The sequence below is a fragment of the Rhincodon typus genome, chromosome 19, assembly GCF_021869965.1.
Source record: "Rhincodon typus isolate 14 chromosome 19, sRhiTyp1.1, whole genome shotgun sequence".
NCBI lineage: Eukaryota > Metazoa > Chordata > Chondrichthyes > Orectolobiformes > Rhincodontidae > Rhincodon > Rhincodon typus.
This window is the reverse complement of record NC_063350.1, coordinates 6248940-6273748: the sequence shown is the minus strand read 5'-3', so window position 1 is coordinate 6273748 and position 24809 is coordinate 6248940. Positions and strand designations below refer to the sequence as shown.

Genomic DNA, 24809 nt, shown 5'->3' with positions numbered 1-24809 from the left:
TGGCCTGCTGTGTTCATCCAGCTCTACACCTTGTTATCTCTATAATGTCCAGCTGGCTGACCTCATTACAATTAATACAACCACCACTTCTTAAAGGCAACTAAAGATAAGCAATAAATGCTGACCAGGTAGCGATGCCCATGTCCCACAAGTAAATAAAACAAAAGCGCCCTATAAAACCTGAAGTGGCTGCATTTGAGGTAAGTTGGCACCAGATTTTCTATTTTTAAAGTTTTAACAACCTCTCCTATCTCTACATATGTCTTCAGTGTTAAAATTGAAATAACTCCACATAGGCCAGTATCCTGTTACCAAGTCACCCTTTATTTACATATGCATAGTACTTGACACTGGTGGGGCTTCCTCAGTGTCAGCTGTCAGAGTGAACAGAACCTGTGACATTCCTGTTTATATCTGTCAGCCAGGGCTCCCTGATTGGTCCAGGTTAATCTGGCTGACCTCGTTAAATTACTACAAAATGACATCTTTATCTCAAATGTTATAAGATCAGCAATAAATGTACATGTATTGGTGGTTCAGCAAGCAAAATGTTACTTGTTGCTAAATGAAATGCAGTCAGTCATAGAAGTGGCTGATCAAGATTTTTGCATTTTATCCAAACATAATACAATGCCAGTCTTCTTTCATTTTTGCTGACTACTCTGGATCAAAGAATATTTTGAGTTAATTTTGTTGTCTATTGTATTTGGAATTTTATCCCTTCCCAGGATATAATTTGAGAGAAATTTGATGCATTTCCTGGATATTCCCCATGCTAATACCTTCCAATCCTCAAAGGCCTTTTAGGTCAAATTACATCTAAATGTTGAACTAATGTGAATCTTCTTTCATAAAATGATTTTCAAGCATGTCCTTCCTGGTTCCCAGTATGTTGAAAAATGAATCAGATTTGGGGTAGAGATTTCAGTTTAACAAGTTGAGTTACAGATTAACAGATGCATGCTGAGCCACAGGATTGCATATGCAGTGACATTAGATGGAAAAACTTAAGAATTGCCTTTATTTATGTAACATGCTATCATATCTTTGAAATGATTTAAGGCACTTAATGGATTTTTTCAACTTAAGCAATAGTCTACATATTGTCATGTTTTTTTTCTTCAGATGCTGTGATAGAACAGTTTGAATGAGCTGAAGCTTACAAATGGTAAAGGATAGATTGTTGACCATGAGAGTATTAAAATTGTCAAATTTGTGGGGGTGACAAAGGCATGATTACTGTTTCAGCAGTAAATGAGTTGAGGGCAAAGGCAGGTGATACCACAGAGGTGAAATTGGACATCAAAGATAGAGAGATTAAGAGGTCAGAAGCTGAGTTCATTGATAAGTAGGACACCACAGTTCCTAACTATTTCAGTTCAATGGTAGTTGTGAGGAAAGGGACTTCAATCGGTGTGGATAATAACTAGTATGCAAAATACTTTGTGATACCAAGGTCTTTTCAAAGTGTGCCTTAAAATGTATGTGTCTGGACTTTGTTTTCCCCCTAAATTATAAAACGTTCCCAGACAGCCTAAAATAGACAACTGAAAAATTGAATGATATTTCAAATTTTAGTCAAGAAGTGCTTCACAAAATCTACAAGTAAAGACAGTTTAATATGTTGGCAAAACCTTTCATCAGTTAGGAAGTAAATGTTTTGCTATTCATCTACAGAATTTTCTACTTTGAGTTTGGACGTTCAATCACACATCGGGGTGAGCAGACAAGCGGCTACGCTTGACAATTGCACTCCTGGTTGGTGTCAGTGTGCTGGTGCCTCTGGGATGCACTGGAATAAAGCACGGGCAGGAAGCTAGTGAAGTTGGAAACCTGCTTGCCTCCAGTTAACAACCCATTAAACTCCTGGGGGTGTTTGTTACCAGGCTGGGGAGCATCAGCCTTTACAAATCACCAATCTGTAATCTATGATGCTCGTTAGTGCACATGGTATTTTTTAAATTATAAAAGTTTCTTGGCAGTAGAGTGTTTTGTTGTGGAATGAGCATAATACCTTTTTATTTGACCATAATGGCCACTTTTGTATGGTGAGGCTTCTAGCCATCCGATATGTTATCTCTTCTTTTCAGCAAGGTAGTGGGCAGGACCCATTGCGGTTGTTCCCTATGGTTGATGTGCTCAGCTGGTAGCTCCCACCTCCGGGGAGAGCTCAGCACCACTAGTTCGAGATCGAACCCAGCACCTGACCAGTTAGGGCAACAACATTTGAAGATTGCATTTCATAGATGACAGAAATATGGTGTTGAATTGAGACCTGAAAATCATCAAGTCCTGACTTTGATATTCTATTCTTCTTTGCTCTCTCCAAAATGGTAGCTACAATTTATTTCAGTTTATTATCAAACCTGAGATCATTTGTAATAAATGTGTTTTCTAATAACTTAAAACTGCAGACAATTTCACATTCATTTTGAAATTGGCAGAGTATTTATCACCAAAACTAAGATGATAATGCAGTGAAATGAACTCTACTTTAGCTTCAGGGATCCCTATTTACATCCAGATGTGATTGATGGCATGAGTGTTCCTATGTGAAATGAGTTTAGGTGGTCTCAACCAAGTTTAAGTCATTGACAATCTAAAATACACAAATTAATCGTAATTTGACACAGGTTGACAGTCTGCTTCGGGCTATAAGGATGGTTCCTGTGGAAAATGGAAAAGTAATCATAGTGAAACATAGATATTTCTTAAAAATGGGGACTAAGCTAGACAATTGATATCGCATAGAGGAGCTTTTGACTGGACCTAAATGGGGCTATAAATGCTCTGCATGAGCTCCATGCTAACATAGTGGTGAGTGGATAAAGTTTCCAATTGGTGGTGCTGGCATAAATTGGGAATATGCCCTAAAGCAATCCCTGGCAGATCATCACTTGACCACTTAAGGGCCTTAATTGGTGGCAGGATAGGAAGATCATGCAGAGAATCTTCCCACACAGAACTTAATTCCAGTGGAGGCAGAAATACAGAGAGTCCTGATATTCCACCAATTCACCAAATAAAGTTGTCTCCCTACCGTCCAGCCTAGATTTCACCCAGGGATGCAAATTTATCAAGATTTTACCACATTTACCACATCAAATTCATAACATTATCTTGAATAGGTAATAACTTGTTTTTTTTGGTCTTCCAATAAAGGAAGGGTCACTTCATGATTTTTGAAGAGGGATTCTATTTTTGATGTATGTATTTGTCTTCCAGGTTGTAAAAAATGTTGGAAACTCCAGATTTAATGAACTTATGGAGGCTACTCTCCCAAATTTATCAGTTAAACCAACAACTGACAGTCCCATGTGAGTAAAAACCAACGGGAAATTGTACACTGTAAAGAAAATTCTAAGACACTGATACTAACTCATTCAAGAGTATCACTAAATGCATTCCTTCAGTATTTGTTCTTGTACCTGTACAGTAGTTGCCTCAGTAGAAGCTCCTGACTTATCATTTTCTATGATATCCAAGCCTGTTTCCTGTGTAATTGATATCTACAATGCCCTAGCAACAAGTGATTGTGGATTATTAGTTGGTTCCAATGAGATGATAACAGTCTGGATAGGGCCTAAAGACAGGTTTAAACAATAGAATCAGTTATATAGGCTAAACAAACTTTTGGTAAAATTCTTCAGTTCATAGTCAGAGTCAAAACAGCAAGAAGAGGTTCTATGGCCCATTGATCTTCATCAAGCTATCTACACTAATCCCACCTTCCAGCACTTTACCCATAGGTTGAATTTATGCCATTTCAAGTATTCATCCAAGTCATTTTTAAAGGTTGTGAAGTTTCCTGCCTCTACTACACTCCCAGGCAATGCATTCCAGATGCTCATCACCCTCTGGGTGAAAACATTTTTCCTCAAATCTCCTCTAAACCTCATGCCCTTCATCTTAAAATTATGTTCCTTCATTAGTGTGCCTTCAACTAAGAGCAACAGCTGCTTACTATTGAACTGTGGATTTTGAAATCTGAAATGAAAGCAAAAATTGCTAGAGAACTCAGCAGGTCTGAGAGCATCTGTGGAAAGAAAGCAGAGTTAACTTTTTTGGTCTAGTCGTGACACTGCTTATTTACACCAGAATTACAATTATACAACATGCAAATTGCTCATATTTTTGACCCTTTCCTCCCCTAACCAAGTCTGCACAGCCTGTAAGATATACAGAAGAGCCAAGGGAGGAGGAAGATGTTGCAAACTGGCTTTGTGACCTGCTGATTCACAGTGCAAATACAAGGGACAGACACAGAATTGTCCATTGTATATGCCAGAATTTTTCTATTTTTAAGTTTGGGGTGAGTGCATTAGCTGGCAACTATTTCACTGCCCTCAAACTGAGAAAACCTGCCAATCAGCCCACTGAAAGCTGACTGGTAAACATCAGCGGATTTATCGGCGAATCACAGGTGAAGCCACTGGCATCTTGGGTTGCAACAAGATGATGGCCAGTCAGAGGCCTGCAGCCTCTGAATCCAAAACTCCTCTGGTTGAAGCTCACTGCTCAGAGGGACAGTGGCAAAAAGTTAAGTAGTGTTAATACTCTTCCCATAGAATTAGGGTCACATGACGAGGGTCGAGGGTGTTGGAGCCAAAGGAACGAGGTGGCTTTTGGAGGCCACCCCCTTTCCCCCAATGGTTCCAATTACCCTGAGATTGATTCATTCCCAACTGGGAAACTAGCCACCATTCTCGTCTGCTAGTAAGGCAGATTATCAGTGAGGTGGTGAGCTGAGGCCCTTAAGCGGCCAATTAATTACAAAGTGGCATAGTGGTAGTGCCAATGGAGTGGTAATCCAGAACCCCGGGCTAATCTGCTGAGACATGTGTTCAAATCCTACCATAGAAGATGGATAAGTTTGACTTGAATAAAAATCTGAAATTAAAAGCAAATCAAATGGCGACGATGAGCAGAATCTTATTAGTTTGAGCAAGGTGGCCTAAGGCAAGATGTGTGGCTAAATAAGGTGACAAGTGAGGCAAGGCCCATTTCAGTTTTGCCACCACCTTGTTCCACATTTTATGATTTTCACATGGCAAGATTCTCACTAGGGAGTAATGAGATTCCAATTGACGGTCACAATTGATTATTAATTGCCTTGTTAATATCACAGCTTGCCTTATTAATATTAAGACCCCTTTTACCCAAACTCATCACATAAGCTGGATGTCGAGAAAACTCAACAAAGAAAACAGAACAAGCACCTGGCAGATTCAGCTAGTTAATTGTTCAGAGCAATCTCCATGTTTGAACCCAGGCACCAATATCTCAGGACACACAACAGGCATCAGCCATATGCACCTTATGTCTACTACATTGGTGTATCACATGTGACAGCCTTTAAGACATATCTTGGCACATCTCCGATTTACTTATAGGTTACTTCTACACTTCATTACTGTATCATAGGCTGCACTGTCAAGTATCATTCTACCTCTACAGCAAGGACACTTTGTGCTCAGGGACACGCTGTACTGAACGCTCATGTACTGAATGCTGTCCTAGCACTCATTCACTTTGACCCTACCTGGATGCTCAAAGCATCCCTGTGCTGCATTACTTTGACTTGCCTTTTTGCACTTTGCCCCCTCAACCAGCAATACCAAGCTCATATTGCAGTCAACTTGTCTTGCTGTTTAGCATAGACTCAAAGCCAAGGAGCTTGTCACTTTTGACAGCAGTCTTTTGCTTAGCGTTTCCTGCACAGTAAGTCAAGGGCAGCCTCCAACACCATCCCAGGCCCTGATCGAGGCAGTCAGTGTCAGGAACCTCTCATAAAGGATGAGGAGCTGAATGATCGGCAGGATATCATTTGTCTTGAGTCTTTAGCTTTATTGTGGCCAATTTTCCTCATTGAATGAGAGAGGAATGTAATACAAAAGACTAAAGTGGGTGGTGCAGCTATTACTTCTGCCACATTTTCTGACTGAGTGAATAGGCATTGCAGAGGGCATGCCGGGGTTAGTGGTTAGGGGGTTGAGGTTGATGATGGCAAGTGAGAGAAAATGTTGCAAGCAATAATGAGTGTGGTCGAACATGAAGCTTAGTGGGAGGTGGGTATAGTTGCAGAAATAGAGTGAGTCTAATTCATTGGAGAGAAGATGATGACATTTACGTTAGTAGAATGGAGAAGGACATTGACCTGCTTCCTACGATGTTGTACATTCCTCCAGATGGCGGAGTGTGCTTTAACAGGAGTGGAAAACGTGGACATGGTCCGGTGTCATTTTTTTTTATTCATTAACCGGACGAGGACGTCGCTGGCCAGGCAGCATTTGTTGTGCATCCCTAATTGCCCAGAGGACCGTTCAGAGTCAACTACATTGCTGTGGATCTGGAGTCACATGTAGGCCAGACCAGGTAAGGATGGCAGCTTTCTTCCCTAAAGGACATTAGTGAACCAGATGGGTTTTTCCCGACAATTGACAATGGATTCATGGTCATCATTAGATTCTTAATTCCAGATATTTTATTGAATTCAAATTCCACCATCTGCCGTGGCAGAATTCGAACCCAGGTCCCCAGAATCTTATCCGGGTCTCTGGATTAACAGTTCATCCATAATACCACTAGGCCACTGCCTCCCCACCTCTACTTGTCTCTACGGTTAGTCCTGGGGCAAGAGGAAATCCCACCCCATCCAGCAGGATCTCCTGCATCCTTTCCACATCATAGGGTAGTGAATTCTTCCTGCCTGCCATGTCCATGGCAAATATCAGGAACTGTGCAGGGCAGCTCCAGGCCAACAGTGTCTGTCAGCTGCACTGCATGCTTTTATGATGGCATGGGAGCAAGAGATGCCCATGAATTCCAGGATATTCGCTGAGTGGTGAGTTTTCCAGGAACTGCGTGTGGTGAGATAGGGAGGAGATTGGATGTGAAAGATGCCATAGAAGGATACCAGACAATTACTGAGGCAAATTTAGTAAGATAGGGTAGGAAAATTCACTAGGTTTCGCAGTGAGAAACTCTCCAGAGAAACTCTTTGCAACTCAGACTCAGACAAAAGAAATATAACATTCAACCATGCAATCACTGTTGAATAGTATTTTAAAAACCCATCTGGTTCACTCATTCAATACCCTTTAGGGAGGGAATGTCATTCTTATCTAGTCTGTCCTATAAGTGACTCTGGAGCCAAAACAATGTAATTGACTCTGAGACAACAAGGTGCAGGGCTGGATGAACACAGCAGGCCAAGCAGCATCATAGGAGCAGAGAGGCTGACGTTTCGGGCCTAGACCCTTCATCCAGCCCTGCACCTTGTTGTCTCGGATTCTCCAGCATCTGCAGTTCCTACTATCTCTGAAACATTGATAATTCAGTAGTTTTTTTTTTAATGAGTATTTCCGATGTATGCTCATTATGCTCTGACGTATGCTGGAACTTCACATTGACTCACCACAGAGTGGTAGTAATGGACTGCTCTTACATATGATTTGTCTGTTATAATTATTTTCATTCCTGCTTTTGCTCCTAAATCAACTCGAGAGGATGTGATGACCTAGAGGTATAATGGCTAGACTATTAACCTGGATACCCAGGCAATGTTCTGGGAACCTGGGTTCAAATCCTGCAGAAAGTGGAATTTGAATTCAATAAAACTCTGGAATTAGTCTAATATAGAAATATATATTTATACAGAAAAATAGAAGAAGTCTAATATAGACCACTGTCAATTGTCAAGAAAAAGCCATCTGGTTCAGTAATGTACTTTAGGGAAGGAAACTGCCATCCTTGCCTGGTCTGGCCAACATGGGACTCAAGACCCACAGCAATGTGGTTGACCCTCAACTGCTCTCTGGGCAAGTAGAGATGAGCAATAAATAGGGGCCTAGCCAGTGATTCATACATCTTATGAATGAATTTAAAAATATATATTTGAGCCTAGTGAGCACAATCTTCTCAAGGGCAACTGCTCATAAGTCCTTATGAGTGTGATACCTACATCTCCAAAAAAATGTTGATATTCTGTACCAGCAGTACCCCACAAACGGAACATTGCTCGTCATGGTGATCCTGATTTGCATGATTACAAACATTTCTAGTCAGTAAAGGCTATAAATTTATTTTATGGAAAAGAATGCAACATATATGCTATATGGCAAGAATAAAAAATATTTAAGATGCATGTTAGTCAAAATGATTTTGAAATTGCTACATTCTTTAGGTCTCCAATATGTGCATCAATGTTTCTTTCTGCCAATAATTTTCCATAACTAGCCCAAGATATGACTGTGTACTGTGTAACCTTCAATGTTTAGTTCTCTTTCTGAGGGCTAATACATGTCTTGCACCTCTTAATTTGCCTGTAGTTAAACTTGGAACTTCATATGTGAGAATTTCAAGGTGCAAACTGGCATTATTCTATTTCTCACTGCATTCATTTTATCTTTATTTTAGTTACAATTTTTCTTTTTTACAACAGGGCACATCCACAGTAGTCTTTCATTTGGACATTATTTTACTTAAATCTAAACTGATTGACATATTTTGTTATTTTAAAGGGCAATGCGGAAAGATTACATCATATCAAAATACATAGATCGTCAATATGCAAAAAAGAACAATAGTACTTCTGTGACAAAGTTGAATAATTTGTATACTGCTGTAAAATGCAAGGATATATTTGCATTGATACAGGCCTATGCTGAAAAAGTCAACCTTAGTGAATCACTGCCATCTTATGCAGAGGTAAGAGTGGCACTGGTCAGACCAAACTGACTTTAGTTTGCTGAAAGAAAATAAACTTCCATTTGTATTGTGCTTTCTTAAGTTTTGGAGATTTTCTCAAACTTATTCACATATCATGGTATTTGCTAGTGCAATAAGTATTGTTATATAGACAAACATAGCAATAATCAGCAAACAGGAATGAGATGACTGGGTGGTTAAAATTTGTTTTTCTGTGATGGTAGTTGTGGGGGAATGTTGTTCAGGTCACAGAGGTGTTCCTGCACTTTGAATCATGTTTTGGGGATCTTTAACGTTCTCCCACACCGACGCATGTGACTTTGGCCCTGACATTTGTAGTGGGTGTGCGGTTGGTGGAGTGTGCTGAAAATATCCTAACTTAAAGTCTCTGGTGAATTTAATGGCAGAACCTCGTTTAAGATGTATATCTTTATTTCCCAGCCAGCAGACAGTCAGTTTGAAACAGTTTATGGGGAGATAGTGGTATTGTGGCAATGTAACTAGTCTAGTGCCCAGGTTAATACTGGGGGACATGGGTTCAAATACCACTACGGCAGCTGGTGGAATTTGAATTCAGTCTTATTAAACCTGTAGTTGAAACCTAGGTTGATTGAGGGTGATCGTGACAACTGCTATTGATTGTTGTAAAAACCAAGCTGATTCACTATTGCCCTTTAGGGAAGGAAGTATGCCATCCTTATCTAGTCAGGCCTATCAAACCACAACGATGTTCTCAATGCTGAACCAAAATGGCCTCATAAGCTGTTCCTTTACCATCACTGGGTCAAAACCCTGGAAGTCTCTCCCTTTCAGCATTGTGCTCTGTCTACAGCGCATTGACTGCAGCAGTTCATGAAGTTCAAGGGCAACTAGAGATGAGCAATACATGAATAAAACAAAGAACTGCAGATGCTGGAAATCTGAAACAATAACAACTTGCTGGTGAAACTCAGCAGGTGGAGAGACAGCAAAGTTAACATTTCAATTTTGAAAGGGTCATTGGGCTCAAAACGTTTACTCTGCTTTCTCTTTACTATTATGAACCAGACCAAACCCCCTTCAAATATATCAAGGAGCTAGCTAGACCCTATTTCTTTTTTAAAGTGTAAGGTGCTGTGTTCCAGGTGTGATTAAATTGGTTACGCTACTCGGCTTTAAGCAAAACACACTTTATTCTTAAACAAAAACAGAAAATCTGGAAAAGCTCAGCAGGTCTGGCAGCATCTGCGGAAAGACATCAGAGTTAATGTTTTGGGTCAGGTGACCCTTCAGAACTGATGGTTACTAGGAAAAGGTTGTGATGAGGTAAGGACATGGAAGAAGCTGCCTCAAGCCTTAAAATTTTTGAACTGGACATCGAGTCCAGAAAGCTGTGGAGTTCCCAAACAGAAAATGAGGTGCTGTTCTTCAGCTTGCATTGAGCTTCACTGGAGCATTGCAGCAAGCCTGAGACAGTGATGTCTGCCAGAGAACAAGGTGGTGTATTGGAGTGTGTTGTTCCCTGGCTGTCATCATTTTCTTAGGTTTGCTGTGGTGCTCCAGTGAAGCTCAGTGCAAGCTGGAAGAACAGCACCTCATTTTCTGCTTGGGAATTCCATAGCTTTCTGGACTCAATATTGAGTTCAGAGATAGTAGGAACTGCAGATGCTAGAGAATCTGAGATAACAAGGTGTAGAGCTGGATGAACACAGCAGGCCAAACAGCATCAGAGGAGCAGGAAGGCTAACATTTCGGGCCTAGACCCTTCTTCAGAAATGGGAGAGGGGAAGGGGTTTCTGAAATATATAGGGAGAGAGGGGGAAGTGGATAAAAGATGGATATCTTCTCCTCTATCCATCTTCTATCCACCTCCCCCTCTCTCCCTATTTATTTCAGAAACTCCTTCCCCTCCCCCATTTCTGAAGAAGGGTCTAGGCCCAAAACGTCAGCATTCCTGCCCTCTGATGCTGCTTGGCCTGCTGTGTTCATCCAGCTCTACACCTTGTTATCATCAATATTGAGTTCAACAGTTTTAGGGCTTGAGGCAACTTCTGTCATGTCCTTAACCCAACCCCCACACACCAGGCTTTGTTATCACATGATCTGCTATTATATACTACCCATTGTTAGACACTAATAGTCCCCATTAGCAGCTATTCATTTTCCAAGGCTGACCATTATCCACTCCTTTGTCCAACTGTTCTTCTCTCTCTTTGAGCTGTATCACTATCTGTCATTTATTCCTTACCCCCTCCCTTACCCTATCTTCTGCATAAAATACTTTTTTATAGCTACCATCAGTTCTGAAGAAGGGTCATCTGAGATGAAATGTTAACTCTGATTTCTCTCCAAAGATCCTGCCAGACCCGCTGAGTTTTTCCAGCAATTTCTGATTTTGTATCTGATTTCCAGCATCCACTAGCTTTAACTCTATTGGAAAACTTAACAGAATAATAGATTATTTAAGTACTAAACAGCAAGTGTTCCAAAAAATAACATCTTATAAACACACCCTTGGCAAAGGTAAATTCAGCAGAAATAAATTGCCTCACATGCAATGTTCCTCCAGTCCAGAAGGAAGGAACATCAAAAGAAAATTCTGGCAGAGAGAGAAAGAACTCAAGCATTTTGCTGTAGCAGAGAGAGATTTATGGCAGCTTCAAAACCCGAACAACTACTGAAATTTTGCGTCTATGGGAGCCTGACTCCACCTATTCATGTAACCTTTACTGTTCCAATTTTTAAAAAAAAACTCCAAGGCCTCACAAGCTGTTTACTATATTGGCTTGGTACAGACCATCCTTCATCTCTGTCTCAATGCTTCTTCATAAAAAAAAACCAGGACAAAATGCACCTCTTAAAGTCATTGTATCATCACATTACAGAGAACCAGAGAAGCCTATGTCCCCAGTTGACTTTAAAAAAAATCCCACAGTACTACGGGGGCATTTTTCACGTACATTAGGCCTATTCCACAGATCATAAAATGTTTATATCTGACTAATATTTGTGACTCCTCTTCCTGATGGAAGTCAGTATAATTGTGTGCTCCTTTACATCACTCCTTGGTTTGAATCTACATTCTGCAGTTAAAATAAAAGTCCTTTTGTTTACGGTTGAGTAATACATAAGTAGCTGGACTGGCAAGTTTCAACCAGCTCTCAGTGGGCATTGACTCAGAACATGCAACTAACTGTAGGAGCAAATTACTGCAGATGCTGGAATCTGAACTGAAAACAAAAAATGCTTGAGATCACAGCAGGTCAGGCAGCATCCATGAAGAGTCATCTAGACTGGAAATGTTAGCTTGCTTTCTCTCCATGGATTTTGCCTGACCTGCTGAGATCTCCAGCATTTTTTGTTTTCAGTGCACCTAACTGTAGTTTGACAACCTAAGTTGAATAACTTGTATTAAAGCCGGCAAAGGGAATAGAATCAACAGAAGAAATGTGAGTTTGCAACTTCTTGAAAGTACTTGATATTGATACTGGATCAATATGTCAGAAAGTGTTCTATTTATCAAAGCTAAAATTCTTTACCTTGGTGAGCATGAATAATCCACACAACATTATAGATTTGATGATTGAAGGCAAAGAAAAAGAATTAAAAATAATGAATAATTTACAATGACATTAGTTGCACTCTCTCTTGTATTTTAAATAATCCTTTGTATATTTGTATCTGATTGGCAGGAAACAGGAGAGACTGCTCTTCACCTTGCTGTACAGCTTGCTGATCTCACCTCCCTACACATTGTGGACTTTCTTGTGCAAAACTGGTACGTTACAATTCATACATTTGTCACATTTACTTATACACTTAGAATAGTAATAACTGCTTGCAGTAAAACTCACGTGCTTGTTTCATAAGCACTTTCCCTATTCAGCTTAACAATAGCAAGGTTAGTGTGCAATGCCAAGTAGAAGATTCAGTTTGTTTGTAAATGTCATATGGGCTAAATGTTTGCAAGAGCAGTGGTATTGCATCCCTCTTTCAAGCTTTAGCATCAACTTTCCATTCTGGCCTGAGTTAAAATAGATGCCAAGACCTGATTACCCCAGCCGACATATTTTTGAGGAAGGACTACACTGGATTTGGAAAACTTATCTGCCTGTCTAATGCCTAAATAAAAATCTTAATCAGTGGTAGTAACCTGGGGCATTTTATCAGCCCTCATGTCATATCAGGTTCGAAATATTAGCTCCGTTTCTCTTGCCATAGATGCTGCCTGGCCCTGCTAAGTTTCTCCAGTTTTTCTGTATATGTTTCAGATTTCCAGGAGCTGCACTCTTTTGCCTTTATTTCCTTTAATACTGTTCCTGACTTTAGCATAGAAAATAGGAGCAGCATTAAGCCATTCAGCCCTTTTAACTTGCTCTGTCATTCAATGTGATCATGGCTGATCATTCAAATCAAATCCTGTTCTGCTTTCTTCCCCATACTATAGAATATAGGAACAGCAGTAGGCAATTCAACCCCTCAAACCTGTTAGTGAAATTCTGTGAAATGAAGGCAAAAAATGGCCTAACTCCATGTATCTGCCTTTGGGCCATACCCCTTAATACTTTTGCTCAACAAAAATTTATCTATCTTTAATTTAAAATTAACAGTTGGTACAGTATCCACTGCTGATTGTTCCAAAGAGAGTTCCAAACATCTACCACCCTTTGTGTATTCAAATGCTTCCTCATATCTGTCTTGAATGGTCTGGCTCTAATTCTCAGACTATGCTGCTAGTTTTAGAATCCAAAACCAGTGGAAGTAGTTTATCTACCCTTAATTTTCCTGTTAATATCTTGAAGACTTTGATCAGATCACCCCTTAACCTTCTAATTTCTAGAGAAAACTGAACTAATTTGTATAATCTCTCCTGAGAACTTAACCCCTGAAGTCCAGGTATTATTGTTGTAAATTTGACTTATCTCCCATGATTCACAAATCCTCTGTGGTATAATTCTTGTCACCTTCCAAACCTGTCCCAGCTGCACGAAAATTATGGAAGTCTGAAATGCCTACTTGTGCACTGTTGCCAGCAACATTGAGACATGCAGACTTTCTACCTGCCTCCTTAAGCTGTGCTGATGAAAATTGCTGGACCCACATGCCCTGTTTAAAACCCACACATCACACTTCAGCCCTGTATCAGGACAAGAAAACCTAGCCCAATGTCTAGCCTGCCTTTTGTTCAGATTATCTGCCAATATCTGTCCTACTCCCCCTTCAGCTTCATGACAGTGCTGAATGTATCAAAAGTATTTGTTAAAGATTATGTGTTCTCATTTTGGAGCTCATTTCAAATGAGAAAACCAACTGATTCAGTTGCCTTGGCTTGAATTCGAACAGCATATCCACTAATCTATGGGGAGGAAGGACGGAAAGAATGTCCAAGTACATTTCCAGAAAGTAGTCCAGTACAGCAAAACTGTGCACTGACAAGAAGCTGAATCCAGTCAAAGACTTAACTTCATTTACTTCTTGCAATAAATTATAATGCAGACAATTTGAACTTGCTTCTACTAATTGTAGGTACTGCCCGAGAACACAGGAAAGTCAAGTGTGATCCTTATCAATGTCCTAGTTTTGTCTATGTTTTGGGAGAGTAAACAACCTATACTTATTATAAATTGTGTGACTGATTATTTTTTATATATACATTCTAGTGGGAACCTTAGCAAGCAAACCATTAAAGGAAATACAGCTGTTCATTACTCCTGTATATTCAATAAACCAGAATGCCTCAAACTACTCCTGAGAGCCAAGACCAATACAACTATTTGTAAGTACTACAACTGTCAATTCAGTGGAATATTGTCCAGAATCTCTCACCAAAACAACCTATTTAATAATTTGAAAGTAAAGAGTTTCAGGCATCATCACAGGTTGTAGTTCTCATCATTTGCAGTCAGAAACTTGGGTGCCTAACAATGATTGCAGTCAATTGCACATGTTGGGGAGCTTAATTGCAACCTCTCCAGTATAACTCACTCCATTATTTCTATTTCAAACAGAAGCAGCAATAGCCTAAAATCACTGGGTCACTGAGTACCTTGGCTAGTCTGTCAGGCTGCCTCCTGTCACTGTCAGCTCCAGGTTAGTGTCAGGTATGGTGTGGAGTTGGATCTCCATGTTGTGCAGTGGATTCAGAGGTGATGCCACTGATGCTGCTGGATCTGTTGCAGACTTAAGATGGACAGGTCACCTCCTCCTGTGCCCTTGAGAGGATACAGCAAGCAGTCATTGGCAAATCAAGGAACTCACCACAACGCGTACAGTAACACTGCAGAATACTTCCAGACATTTGGTGAGAGAAAAAGTTCTTAAAAATCTCTTTCATTAGAATTTGGATGCCTGTATAGAGTACCTTTATGAAACACTTATGCAGGACCCATCTTGCAACAGAGCACTTGTTTATTTAATTTTTTTAATTCACTTGTGAGATATGGGCATGACTGGCTGGCCAGAGTTTATTGCCCGTTCCCTACTTGCCCTTGAGAAAGTGGTCCTGAGTTGCCTTTTTAAACTACGGCAGACCATGTGCAGTAGGTAGACCCACAATGCGTTAGGGGGGATTTCCAGATTCTGATCCAACAATGCTGAAGGAACCGCGATATATTTCCAAGTCAAGATGATAAGTGGCTTGGAGGGAACTTGTCTGCAGGGTAATCACTGAATTCTGTGCAGGACTTGTGCTTGCCTAATTTAAGGATCCTGGCATCATGTCAGCTGCTTGGACTCCGTAATTGAAAGACTACTGAGGTATGTTGAGGACATCCGTGTATGCACCTTTCTCTCGTAGAACGCCGTGCAGAGTACAGTAAATGGTTGACAGCCTAGTGCTGGGCTTCCATGGAGCCACTTAAAGCAGCATCAAGCAAGGTGATTTCAAGCCCGCAGCATTTGCTGCTTCACTAATAAGTATTCTGAAAGTTCCTCTTGCCAGCATGGGTTTGTTGCAATGCAACTTTTTTTCATATTTCCACCATTCAAAGTTGATAAACTTTACTTGACAAAATTTGACTTAAAATCGTTGCTTGAAATTTTGTTTTTCATTTTTGACAGTAAATGAAGATGGAGAAACAGCTATGGACATAGCTCATAGACTGAAACACCAATACTGTGAAGAACTGGTAAGATATTGACAAGTTCAGGAATCTTTAATCACTCAATTTGCAAGGACTGGCTGTATAATAATCAGTTTGTAGTTCAGTCAAGAACCAGCTTCCTTATTATAACCACCTCTTAGAACTGAGATGCAAAGCAAGACTGAGAATATATCAACCAGTTGTTGATTGTGACTAGCTAGTTAATAGAACTGATGACAAGAAATTGTTGCCTCTGTTAATATTGATAAATGGTGAAAACCAGTTTCTAGATTGTTTAGGGAATGTTCTGAATTTGTGGCAGATTTTAATTTGATTTTCTGGCTTATTTATACATCATATGAGACAATGCTAGAATTAAACAGAATTAAAAGAATTGAGTTTGTTGATCTGCTCTTTAGACCACATATTTGCCATTGAAAATAGTGTCTTTTTTTCAAACTATTTATCACCTTGATTGAAGTGAATTGATGAAAATAATCGGAGTATTATTTTTATTTATTGTATATAAACAAACTAAATATGTTTAAAAACACTTGAGATTGCTTCATACAGCAAACTGCCTTTTGAAGTGTGAATAGTTCTGTAGCAGGGCGGGTGAGTAGAGAGAACAGGAAGAGAGAACGAAAGTCACTATTGTAATGTAGCGAAGTCAGCAGCAGCTAGTCCCTCGAAGAGCAATGTGATAACAATCAGAGAAACTATTCTTTCATAATGTTTGTTGAAGGATAAACATTGACAAGGGCACCAGGGAGTGTTCCCCTAATTTTTGTTTGAAATAGTTCACCTGAGAGGGAATAATGATCCTCTGTTTAATATATCATTCAAAAGATGACACCTTTAATAATCCAGCACTCTTAGTCCATCAGTGGCCTCCGCAGTCATATAATCCAGGAAAAATGGTTTTTCAGATGCACAACTGAGAAATATTCAATGGCATGTAAACAAAGGGCTTATGTTTAATGGAACACACCATTCTTCATCATTGCTTTCAGCTGCAAAGGAGAAAATTGAGGTGGGGGGGGTATGATTATGAAACAATATTTATTTATTTGTTAGATTTATTTCTTCCTTGATGCTCTAAAATATTAATTGTCTAACATTCCTAATCTTTCTTTATTTGTTGAAAGCTGACTCAGGCAAAACTAAACCGGTTTAATCTCCATACTAATGTGGAGTATGAGTGGCGACTGGGACAGGATGATGATTATGAGAGCGATGATGATCTAGATGAAAAGGTCAGTTTCTTTCTGTTTTTATTTTTAAGAAGTCATAAAATAGAATCATAGTACAGTTTTGGTGCAAAGAAGGACATTTGATACATTATGTCCATGCTGCCTCTCTGAAAAAGCTTCCCAGCTAGCCCCAAAACTCTACCCATTTCCATAGCCCTACAAATTAGTCCTGTTCAGATGCTTATCCAACTTCCTTTTGACGGCACATTTGACAGTCCTCAATGTTTCAGATGATCTTAACCGCCTGCTTTGTCAAAAGATTTTTCTTCATGTTTCCATTCATCTTAAATCACTGTCCTCTGATACTTGACCTTTTCACCAATGAAAACTTCTAACCCACTTCGTCTTGATGCCTCGTGATTTTGACCACTTCTCTCAACCTTTCGTCCCTAAGGAGAACAGGACCACTCCTCCAAATCTATCCATATATTTGAAGTTCCTCATCTCTGGAGCTAGTCTGGTAAACCTTTTCTGCATCCTCCATAAATAACAATTCACCATTGTGCTTTGTATAAGTAAATTACTGCAGATTCTAGATCTGTACTGAAAACAAAAAGCTCTGATGAAGAATCATTTAGAGTCAAAATGTTAGCGTGCTGTCTCTGCACAGATGCTGTCTGACCCGCTGTGATTTCCAGCAATTTTGTTTTCACCACTTTGCTTTGTTTCCTGTCACTCAGCCAACTTTGTGTCCTTGCAGCCTTGTTCACAAGGCTAAAATGTAGTACCTTATAAAACAGCTTCTGAAGTTCTAAAGTACACAATGAGTCGTCATCAACCATCTCTGTTACTTCATCAAATAACCCAATCAGTTTAATTAAACAAAATATAACAAGTCTTGTTGACTTTCCTTAATTAATCCATACTTGTCCATATGCACTTTCAGAGTTCTGGTTGAGATAGCAACTAGGTCCTTGTTTTTCATCTCTGTAACTAAAAGGGTGATTCTTATAAATGCTGTCCCCACACCTGCATGTCCCCACAAGATTTTTTTTTATTTCAAAAGTATACTTTATTCATTAAAAAATCTCTTTATATATATACATTGTCACAAAAGCAATTTGGTACTGTACAGTTGCATATCAAGTAACTAAGCAAAACATTGGACTTTGACTCAATCACAAAAATCCAAAGACCTCTCTTACACATACAGTACTAATATTTACATATATTTGAGGCACTAGGAGGGTCCGAAAACTAACAGACCACCATTTAACTTCAGCAGGAAGATCTCAAACAGTGGTCTTTCCCCACTGCGCCTTGGCGGCAGATGCCCCAAGCTTTAGTGCGTCCCTCAGCATGTAGTTCTGGACCTTGGAATGTGCCAGTCTGCAACATTCAGTCAGGCAATGCCTTGTTCTGGAAGACCAACAAATTTTGGGCAGACCAAAGAGTGTCTTTCACCGAGTTGATGGTCTTCCAGGCACAGTTGATGTTTGTCTCTGTGTGCGTCCCGGGGAACAGATCATAGAGCACAAAATCCCATGTCATGGAGCTGCTCAGGACGAACCTCGACACAAACCATTGCATCTTCCTCCAGACTTCCTTTTCAAAGGCACATTCCAGAAGGAAATGTGTGACAATCTCAACACACCCCCAGCCACTTCAAGGGCAGTTTGCAGTGGTCCAGACCGACCGAGCATACATAAAGGATCTCACAGGTAGTGCCCTTCTTACCACCAGCCAAGCAATGTTTTGGTGCTTGTTAGAAAGTTTTGGCGATGAGGCATTCTGCCAAATGCCTTTGACAGTCTGCTCAGGAAATCACGTGACAGGATCCACCCTCTCCTTTTCCCTCAGGGTCTCAAGGACACTGTGTGCTGACCACTTCCTGATGGACTGGTGGTCTTGGCAAATTTCTCGACGAATGATAGGTGATATGGAGCGTTCTGCGGCAGCGAGGCCTGTCCCAATCTTCACAATACTGGGGACAGGTAGAACCTCAGTCCATAGTCCACACGTCCCCTCAACACTGTCTCTCACTCCGTATTGTAATACCTGAATTCAGACAGTAAAGACTGCCCACCCCAAAGAAGCAGAAACCTCTTTTAAATGACACTGTCATTTCCTTAAAGCAGTCTAACGATGCAGACCCTGTTTTAACCATGCTGTTGAAATATAATTTGTACAATTTCTGACTTTCCAGAATATGCTGGCAGCAGAAATAAGCCATGCCAAAGTAAATGACTGTTTAACAAAACATAAAGATTCATTGTATACTTAGCCAGCTGCTCTAGCCCCAAGAGAGATGTTAGGCATCTTCCATCCCTTCCACTCCTTCACCCCCAATCTGCTGTTATTAAGAGTATAACGGTGGACTCTTGGTGGCAACCTGATTCCATACCAATTTTGACATTGCTCCCAATTATGACATTATTCATGTCGTCATAGGCAGGAGTCAGAGTGTGGACATGCAAATGACACCTAGAGTTGAAGGTCTCACAAGCCTCGTATTAAGGGCAGCCAAATGTTTCATCTTCTGCTCTAGCCCCACAGTTGCAATTTCCACTCTGAGTTAAAATTACCTTTTAGAAATCTACTACATCGTAATCAGATGACAGTGTCTTTCGTCAACTGATAGTAGCAATCCGTAGTAGCGATAGTAGCCCTTCCAGGACCTCTGCAAAGAACTACACCTACATCCATTAAAAAATGTTTGCAAAGACAACATTCCTGACTTCTAATGATAGCACAGTAGGTTTTTACTTTGTATGATGGTGTCAAACAGGTGATCATCAATCCAAAGTCAATTGAAATTACAATCAGGAAAGCCGTAAAATGAGCTGCCAATTTGCTGTCATCTATTTAATATTAATGCACAAAATCTAAATCTACCTGACAAACGTTTAGTGAGAATATTGCAAAGTTACTGGAGATCAATTTAGAAGCAAGGCAACTTGCTCCATCTGCATGCATATAGTTTTTCTTTATTTGTTCACGGAATGTGCGCATTGAAGCTATTTATTGCCCATCTGTAATTGTTCTGAGGGTAGTTAAGAATTAACCACATTGCTGTGGGTCCGGAGTCACATGTAGGCTGAACCAGGTAAGGGTGCCATATTTCCTTCGCTAAAGGACGCTAGTTAACCGGATGGGTCTTTATGACATGGTTACCATTGGGCTAGCTTTATTTGTATTGCATTATGTAGATACTGCATTATGTAGTCTGGCTAAGACGTAATAATGTATCATTAATTGATGTTTTTGGTGTCCATTTACATAGATTGACCAAAATATTAAGAGCAGGTTATTCTGTTCCTCACCTCCCTGGAATCCCTTATCTAGTACCTCAGGCTAACATCCGTTACCTTCCCTCTGAAAATATTTTATTACTTTCAATCTTATTTTATTCACAAAGTAATTGGCAATTTTGTGTAAGATTTCTGTTTTTCTGTTCAAAAAGCAGGGACCTATTAAAAGGGAACGTTCTCTTAGGCCATACAGCTGTTACCAACCAGCTAGCAAACAGTCGCTAAGCATGGACAAGCCTAATACAGTGGCTATCAGCAAAGACTCTCCCTGCATATCACGAGAGCACCGACGTGAACAGCCCTGTGGATTGACCAATCAGTCGCGAAGTACAGAATCTCAGCCTTTCTCCCCAGTATCAGAGGCCCCTCCTATTCCACCCAGAATCCCTATCAAAGGTTTGGATTTGCTAACTAACAACACCATTAGCTGTTGCATAGTGTTTTCAAATACGATTACTTCTGAAATTCCATGACTGTTAACTATAGAAAAGAATCTGTAGTATATGGTTTTTCTTGATGTATGTCTAAGATGCGATTTTTTAAACTTACTCATGGGAGATGAGTATCATGAGCTGCTGAGCATTTATTGCCTGTCCCTAGTTTCCCTTGAGAAAGTGGTGGTGAGCTGCCTTCTTGAACTGCTGCAGTCCACAATGCCCTGAGGGAGGGAATTCCAGGATTTTGATCCAGTGACAGTAAAGGAATGGCAGGGGTCAGGATGGCCAGTGTCTTAGAGGGGAACCTGCAGGGGGTGGTATTCCCATATATCTGCTTCCCTTGTCCCCTTGTCCTCTAGATGGAAGTGGTCATGGGTTTGGAATGTGCTGTCTGACGATCCTTGGTGAATTCTGCAGTGCATCTTATAAATACAACGAATTGGTGTTACTGAGCGTTGGTAGTGGAGGGAATGATGCTTGTGAATGTGGTACCAGTCAAGGAGATTGTTTTGTCCTGGATGGCGTAAAGCTTCTTGAGTGTTGTTGGAGCTACACCCATCCAGGCAAGTGGATTCCATCAAACTCCTGACTTGTACCTTGTAGATGATAGATAGGTTTTGGTGAGTTACTCGCCGCAGTATTCCTAGCCTGTGACATACTGTTGTAGCCAATTGAATTTCTGGTCACTGGTAATTCCAAAGATGGTGTTAGTGGGGGATTCAATTATAGTAATGCCATTGGATGTCAAGGGGCAGTGATTAGATTGTCCCCTATCGGAGATGGTTATTGCCAGGCATTTATGTGCTGCGAATGTTACTTGCCAATTGTCAGCCTACACATGGATATTGTCCAGATCTTGATGCATTTGAACATGGACTGCTTCAGTATCTGAGGTGTTGCAAATGGTGCTGAATATTGTCAAGTTATTGGCGAACATCCTCACTTCTGACCTTATCATGGAGGGAAGGTTCTTGATAAAGCACCTGAACATCGCTGGGCCTAGGAGATTACCCAGAGGTATTCCTGCAGAGATGTCCTGGAGCTGAGATGACTGACCTCCAGCAACCACAACCACCTTCCTTTGTATCAGGTATGACTCCAACCAGCAGAAAGTTTGCCCCAATACCCATAGATTCTAACTTTGCTAGGACTCCCTGGTGCCACATTCAGTTGAATGCAGCCTTGTTGGCAAGGGCTATAACTGTCACCCCACCTCTGGAATTCAGCTTTTTTCTCAGTGTTTGAACCAAGGCTGTAATGAGGTTAGGAGCTGAGTGGCCCTAGCAGAACCCAAACTGGGTGTCAATGAGTAGATGCTGCTTGATAGTCCTGTTGATGGTACCTTCCATCGTTTTACTGATGATCGAGAGTCGACTGATGGCTTGGTAATTGGCCAGGTTGGATGTTTGTATACAGGACATACCTGGGAAAATTTCCACATTGGCAGGTAGAGGCCAGTGTTGTAACTATGCTGGAAGAGCTTATCAAAGAGGAGCACAAGTATTCAGCACTATTGACAGAATGTTGTCAGGTCTCATAACTTTTGCAGTATCGAGTACCTCCAACTGTTGGTTGGCTCGCCGAGCTGGTTTGTTGTTCCACAGACGTTTCATTACCATGCTTGGTAACATCCTCAGTGCAGCCTCCGATGAAGCGTCGGTGTGTTTTCCCGCCTGGTTTTTAAACTCTGGGGTCCATTGCGATGGATTGCCTCACTTCCGGGTTTCCTCCGTAGTGGAATGTATATGGAGTTGAGTTCAATGTGTTTATTAATAGCCTGCTTCGTGGAGTGCCATGCTTCCATGAATTCTCGTGCTTGTCTCTGCCTAGCCTGTCCCAGGATCTTGGTGTTGTCCCAGTCGAAGTCGTGGTTCTCCTTGTCCATGTGGATTGAGATGAGTGAGTATTGGTCATGTCCTCCAACTGTTTCTTGATATCACATGGAATGAATTGGCTAAAAACTGGCATCTGTGAGGGAATACTGGAGGAGGCCAAGATGGATCGTCCACTTGGCACTTCTGTCTGAAGATTGCATGAATGCTTCAGCCTTATCTTTTGCGCTGATGTGCTGGGCCCTCCCATTGTCAAGGATGGAGCTATTTGTGGAGCCTTCTCTTCCAGTCAATTGTTTAATTGTCCACCATCCTTCACATCTGGTTGTTGCAGGACTGCAGAGCTTAGATCTGATCCGTTGGTTTTGGGATCGCTTAGCTGTGTCTATCACTTGCTGCTTTTGCTGTTTGATTGCTTCACCAGGTTGACACCTTATTTTTAGGCATGCTTGGTACTGCACCTGGCATATGCTTCTGCACTGTCCACTGAACAAGGATTGATCCCCTGGCTTGATGGTAATGGTTGAGTGTAGAATATGCCAGGTCATGAGGTTGCAAATTGTGCTGGACTACAATTCTGCAGCTGTTGATGGCCCATGGCGCCTCATGGTTGTTGCCCAGTCTTGAGTAAGAAGATGTGTTCAAAGTCTGTCCCATTTAGCACAATGAAAGTCATAAATAACATGATGGAGGGTATTCTCAATGTGAAGCCAGGACTTTGTTTCCACATGTCACTCTTACGATACTATTGTGAACAGATGCATCCACAGATGGCAGATTGGTAAAGGTGAGGTCAAGTATCTTATTCCCTCTTCTTGGTCCCCTCACCACCTGCCACAGACACAATACAGCAGCTATGTCCTTTAGGACCCAACTAGCTCGATCAATAATGCTACTCTCAGCCACTCTTGGTGGTGGACATTGAAATCCCATTTTGTAATCTTTACATCCTGAGTGCTTCCTCCAAGTATTATTCAACATGGAAGAGTACTGATTCATCAACCAAGGGAGGATGATACGTATCAATCAGCAGGAGATTTCCTTGACCATGTTTAGCCTGAAGCCATGAGACTTCATGGGGTCCGTAGTCAATGTTGAGGACCCTTTTGGCAACTCCCTCCCAACTGTACACCACTGTGCCGTCACCTCTGCTGGGTTTGTTCTGCCGCCGTGACAGGACATATCCAGGGATGATGATGGCGGTAGCTGGGACATTGAGTGTGAGTTTGATTTATTGTTGTAACATGTACTGAAGTACAGTGAAAGTTGTTGTTTTGTGTGCTATGCAGGCAGATCATACCTTACAAAGTGCATTAGGGTAGCAGATCAGTACAGAATACAGTGTTACAGCTGCAGGGAAGGTACAGAGAGAGATCAGAAGTAACATTTTGAGAGGTCCGTCCAAAAGTCTAATAACAGCAGGGAAGAAGCTGATCGTGAATCCATTCGTATGTGTATTCCAGCTTTTGTATCTTCTAACTTATGGAAGAGGGTGGAAGAGAGTATAACTGGTGTTGGAGGGGTCTTTGATTATGTTGGTTGTTTTCCCGAGGCAGTGAGAAGTATAGATGGAGTTAATGGATGGAAGGCTGGTTTCTGTGATGGACTGGGCTGTGTTCACAACTCTCTCTATCAAGTTTCTTGCAGTCTTCGGCAGAGCAGTTGCCATACCAAGCTGTGATGCATCCAGATAGGATGTTTTCTATGGTGCATCTATAAAAATTGTCTGTCAAGTATGATTCCTTTAGTATGACTATGTAAGCTGTCGCTTGAGTAGTCTGTGAGACAGCTATCCCAGTTTTGGCAATAGCGCCAAGATGTTAGTAAGGAGGACTTTGCAGGATGGACATGGCTGTTTCTGCCACTGTCATTTCCAGTGCCAAGTAGTCCGTCTGGTTTCAATTTTTCATTGAGACTTTGCAGTGACTGGTACAAATTAGTGGCTCGCTAGGCCATTTTAGAGGGCAGTTGAGAGTCAACCGTGTTACTGTGGGTCTGGAATTAGATGTGGGCCCGACCAGATGAGGGCAACAGATTTCCTTTCCTGAAAGACAGTAGTGAGCAAAATATTTTTTTTTCTGACAATTGAGAATAGTTTTGTGATCATCAGCAGTTTCTTAATTCCAGATATTTTTATTGTATTCAAGTTCCACCCAAATTCAAACCCAGGTCCCCAGAACATTATTTCAGAGATAGTAGGAACTGCAGATGCTGGAGAATCTGAGATAACAAGGTGTAGAGCTGGATGAACACAGCAGGCCAAGGT

At 40.9% G+C, this 24809-nt stretch overlaps 1 protein-coding gene across 6 annotated transcripts in view; it reads left to right on the top strand.

Annotated features, from left to right (window-relative positions):
• Window positions 1-24809, top strand: part of LOC109938466 (arf-GAP with SH3 domain, ANK repeat and PH domain-containing protein 1-like) — a 216114-nt gene that overhangs the window by 160226 nt on the left and 31079 nt on the right. For 5 of the 6 annotated variants that reach the window (XM_048608240.1, XM_048608241.1, XM_048608243.1 and 2 more), the window contains 7 exons: window positions 3226-3317; window positions 8523-8709; window positions 12381-12466; window positions 14349-14464; window positions 15748-15815; window positions 16919-17026; window positions 20427-20670. In XM_048608240.1, coding sequence (XP_048464197.1) covers window positions 3226-3317; window positions 8523-8709; window positions 12381-12466; window positions 14349-14464; window positions 15748-15815; window positions 16919-17026; window positions 20427-20670 — 901 coding nt within the window. The remainder of the gene's footprint in view (window positions 1-3225; window positions 3318-8522; window positions 8710-12380; window positions 12467-14348; window positions 14465-15747; window positions 15816-16918; window positions 17027-20426; window positions 20671-24809) is intronic. The other variant, XM_048608242.1, reaches the window with a different exon arrangement.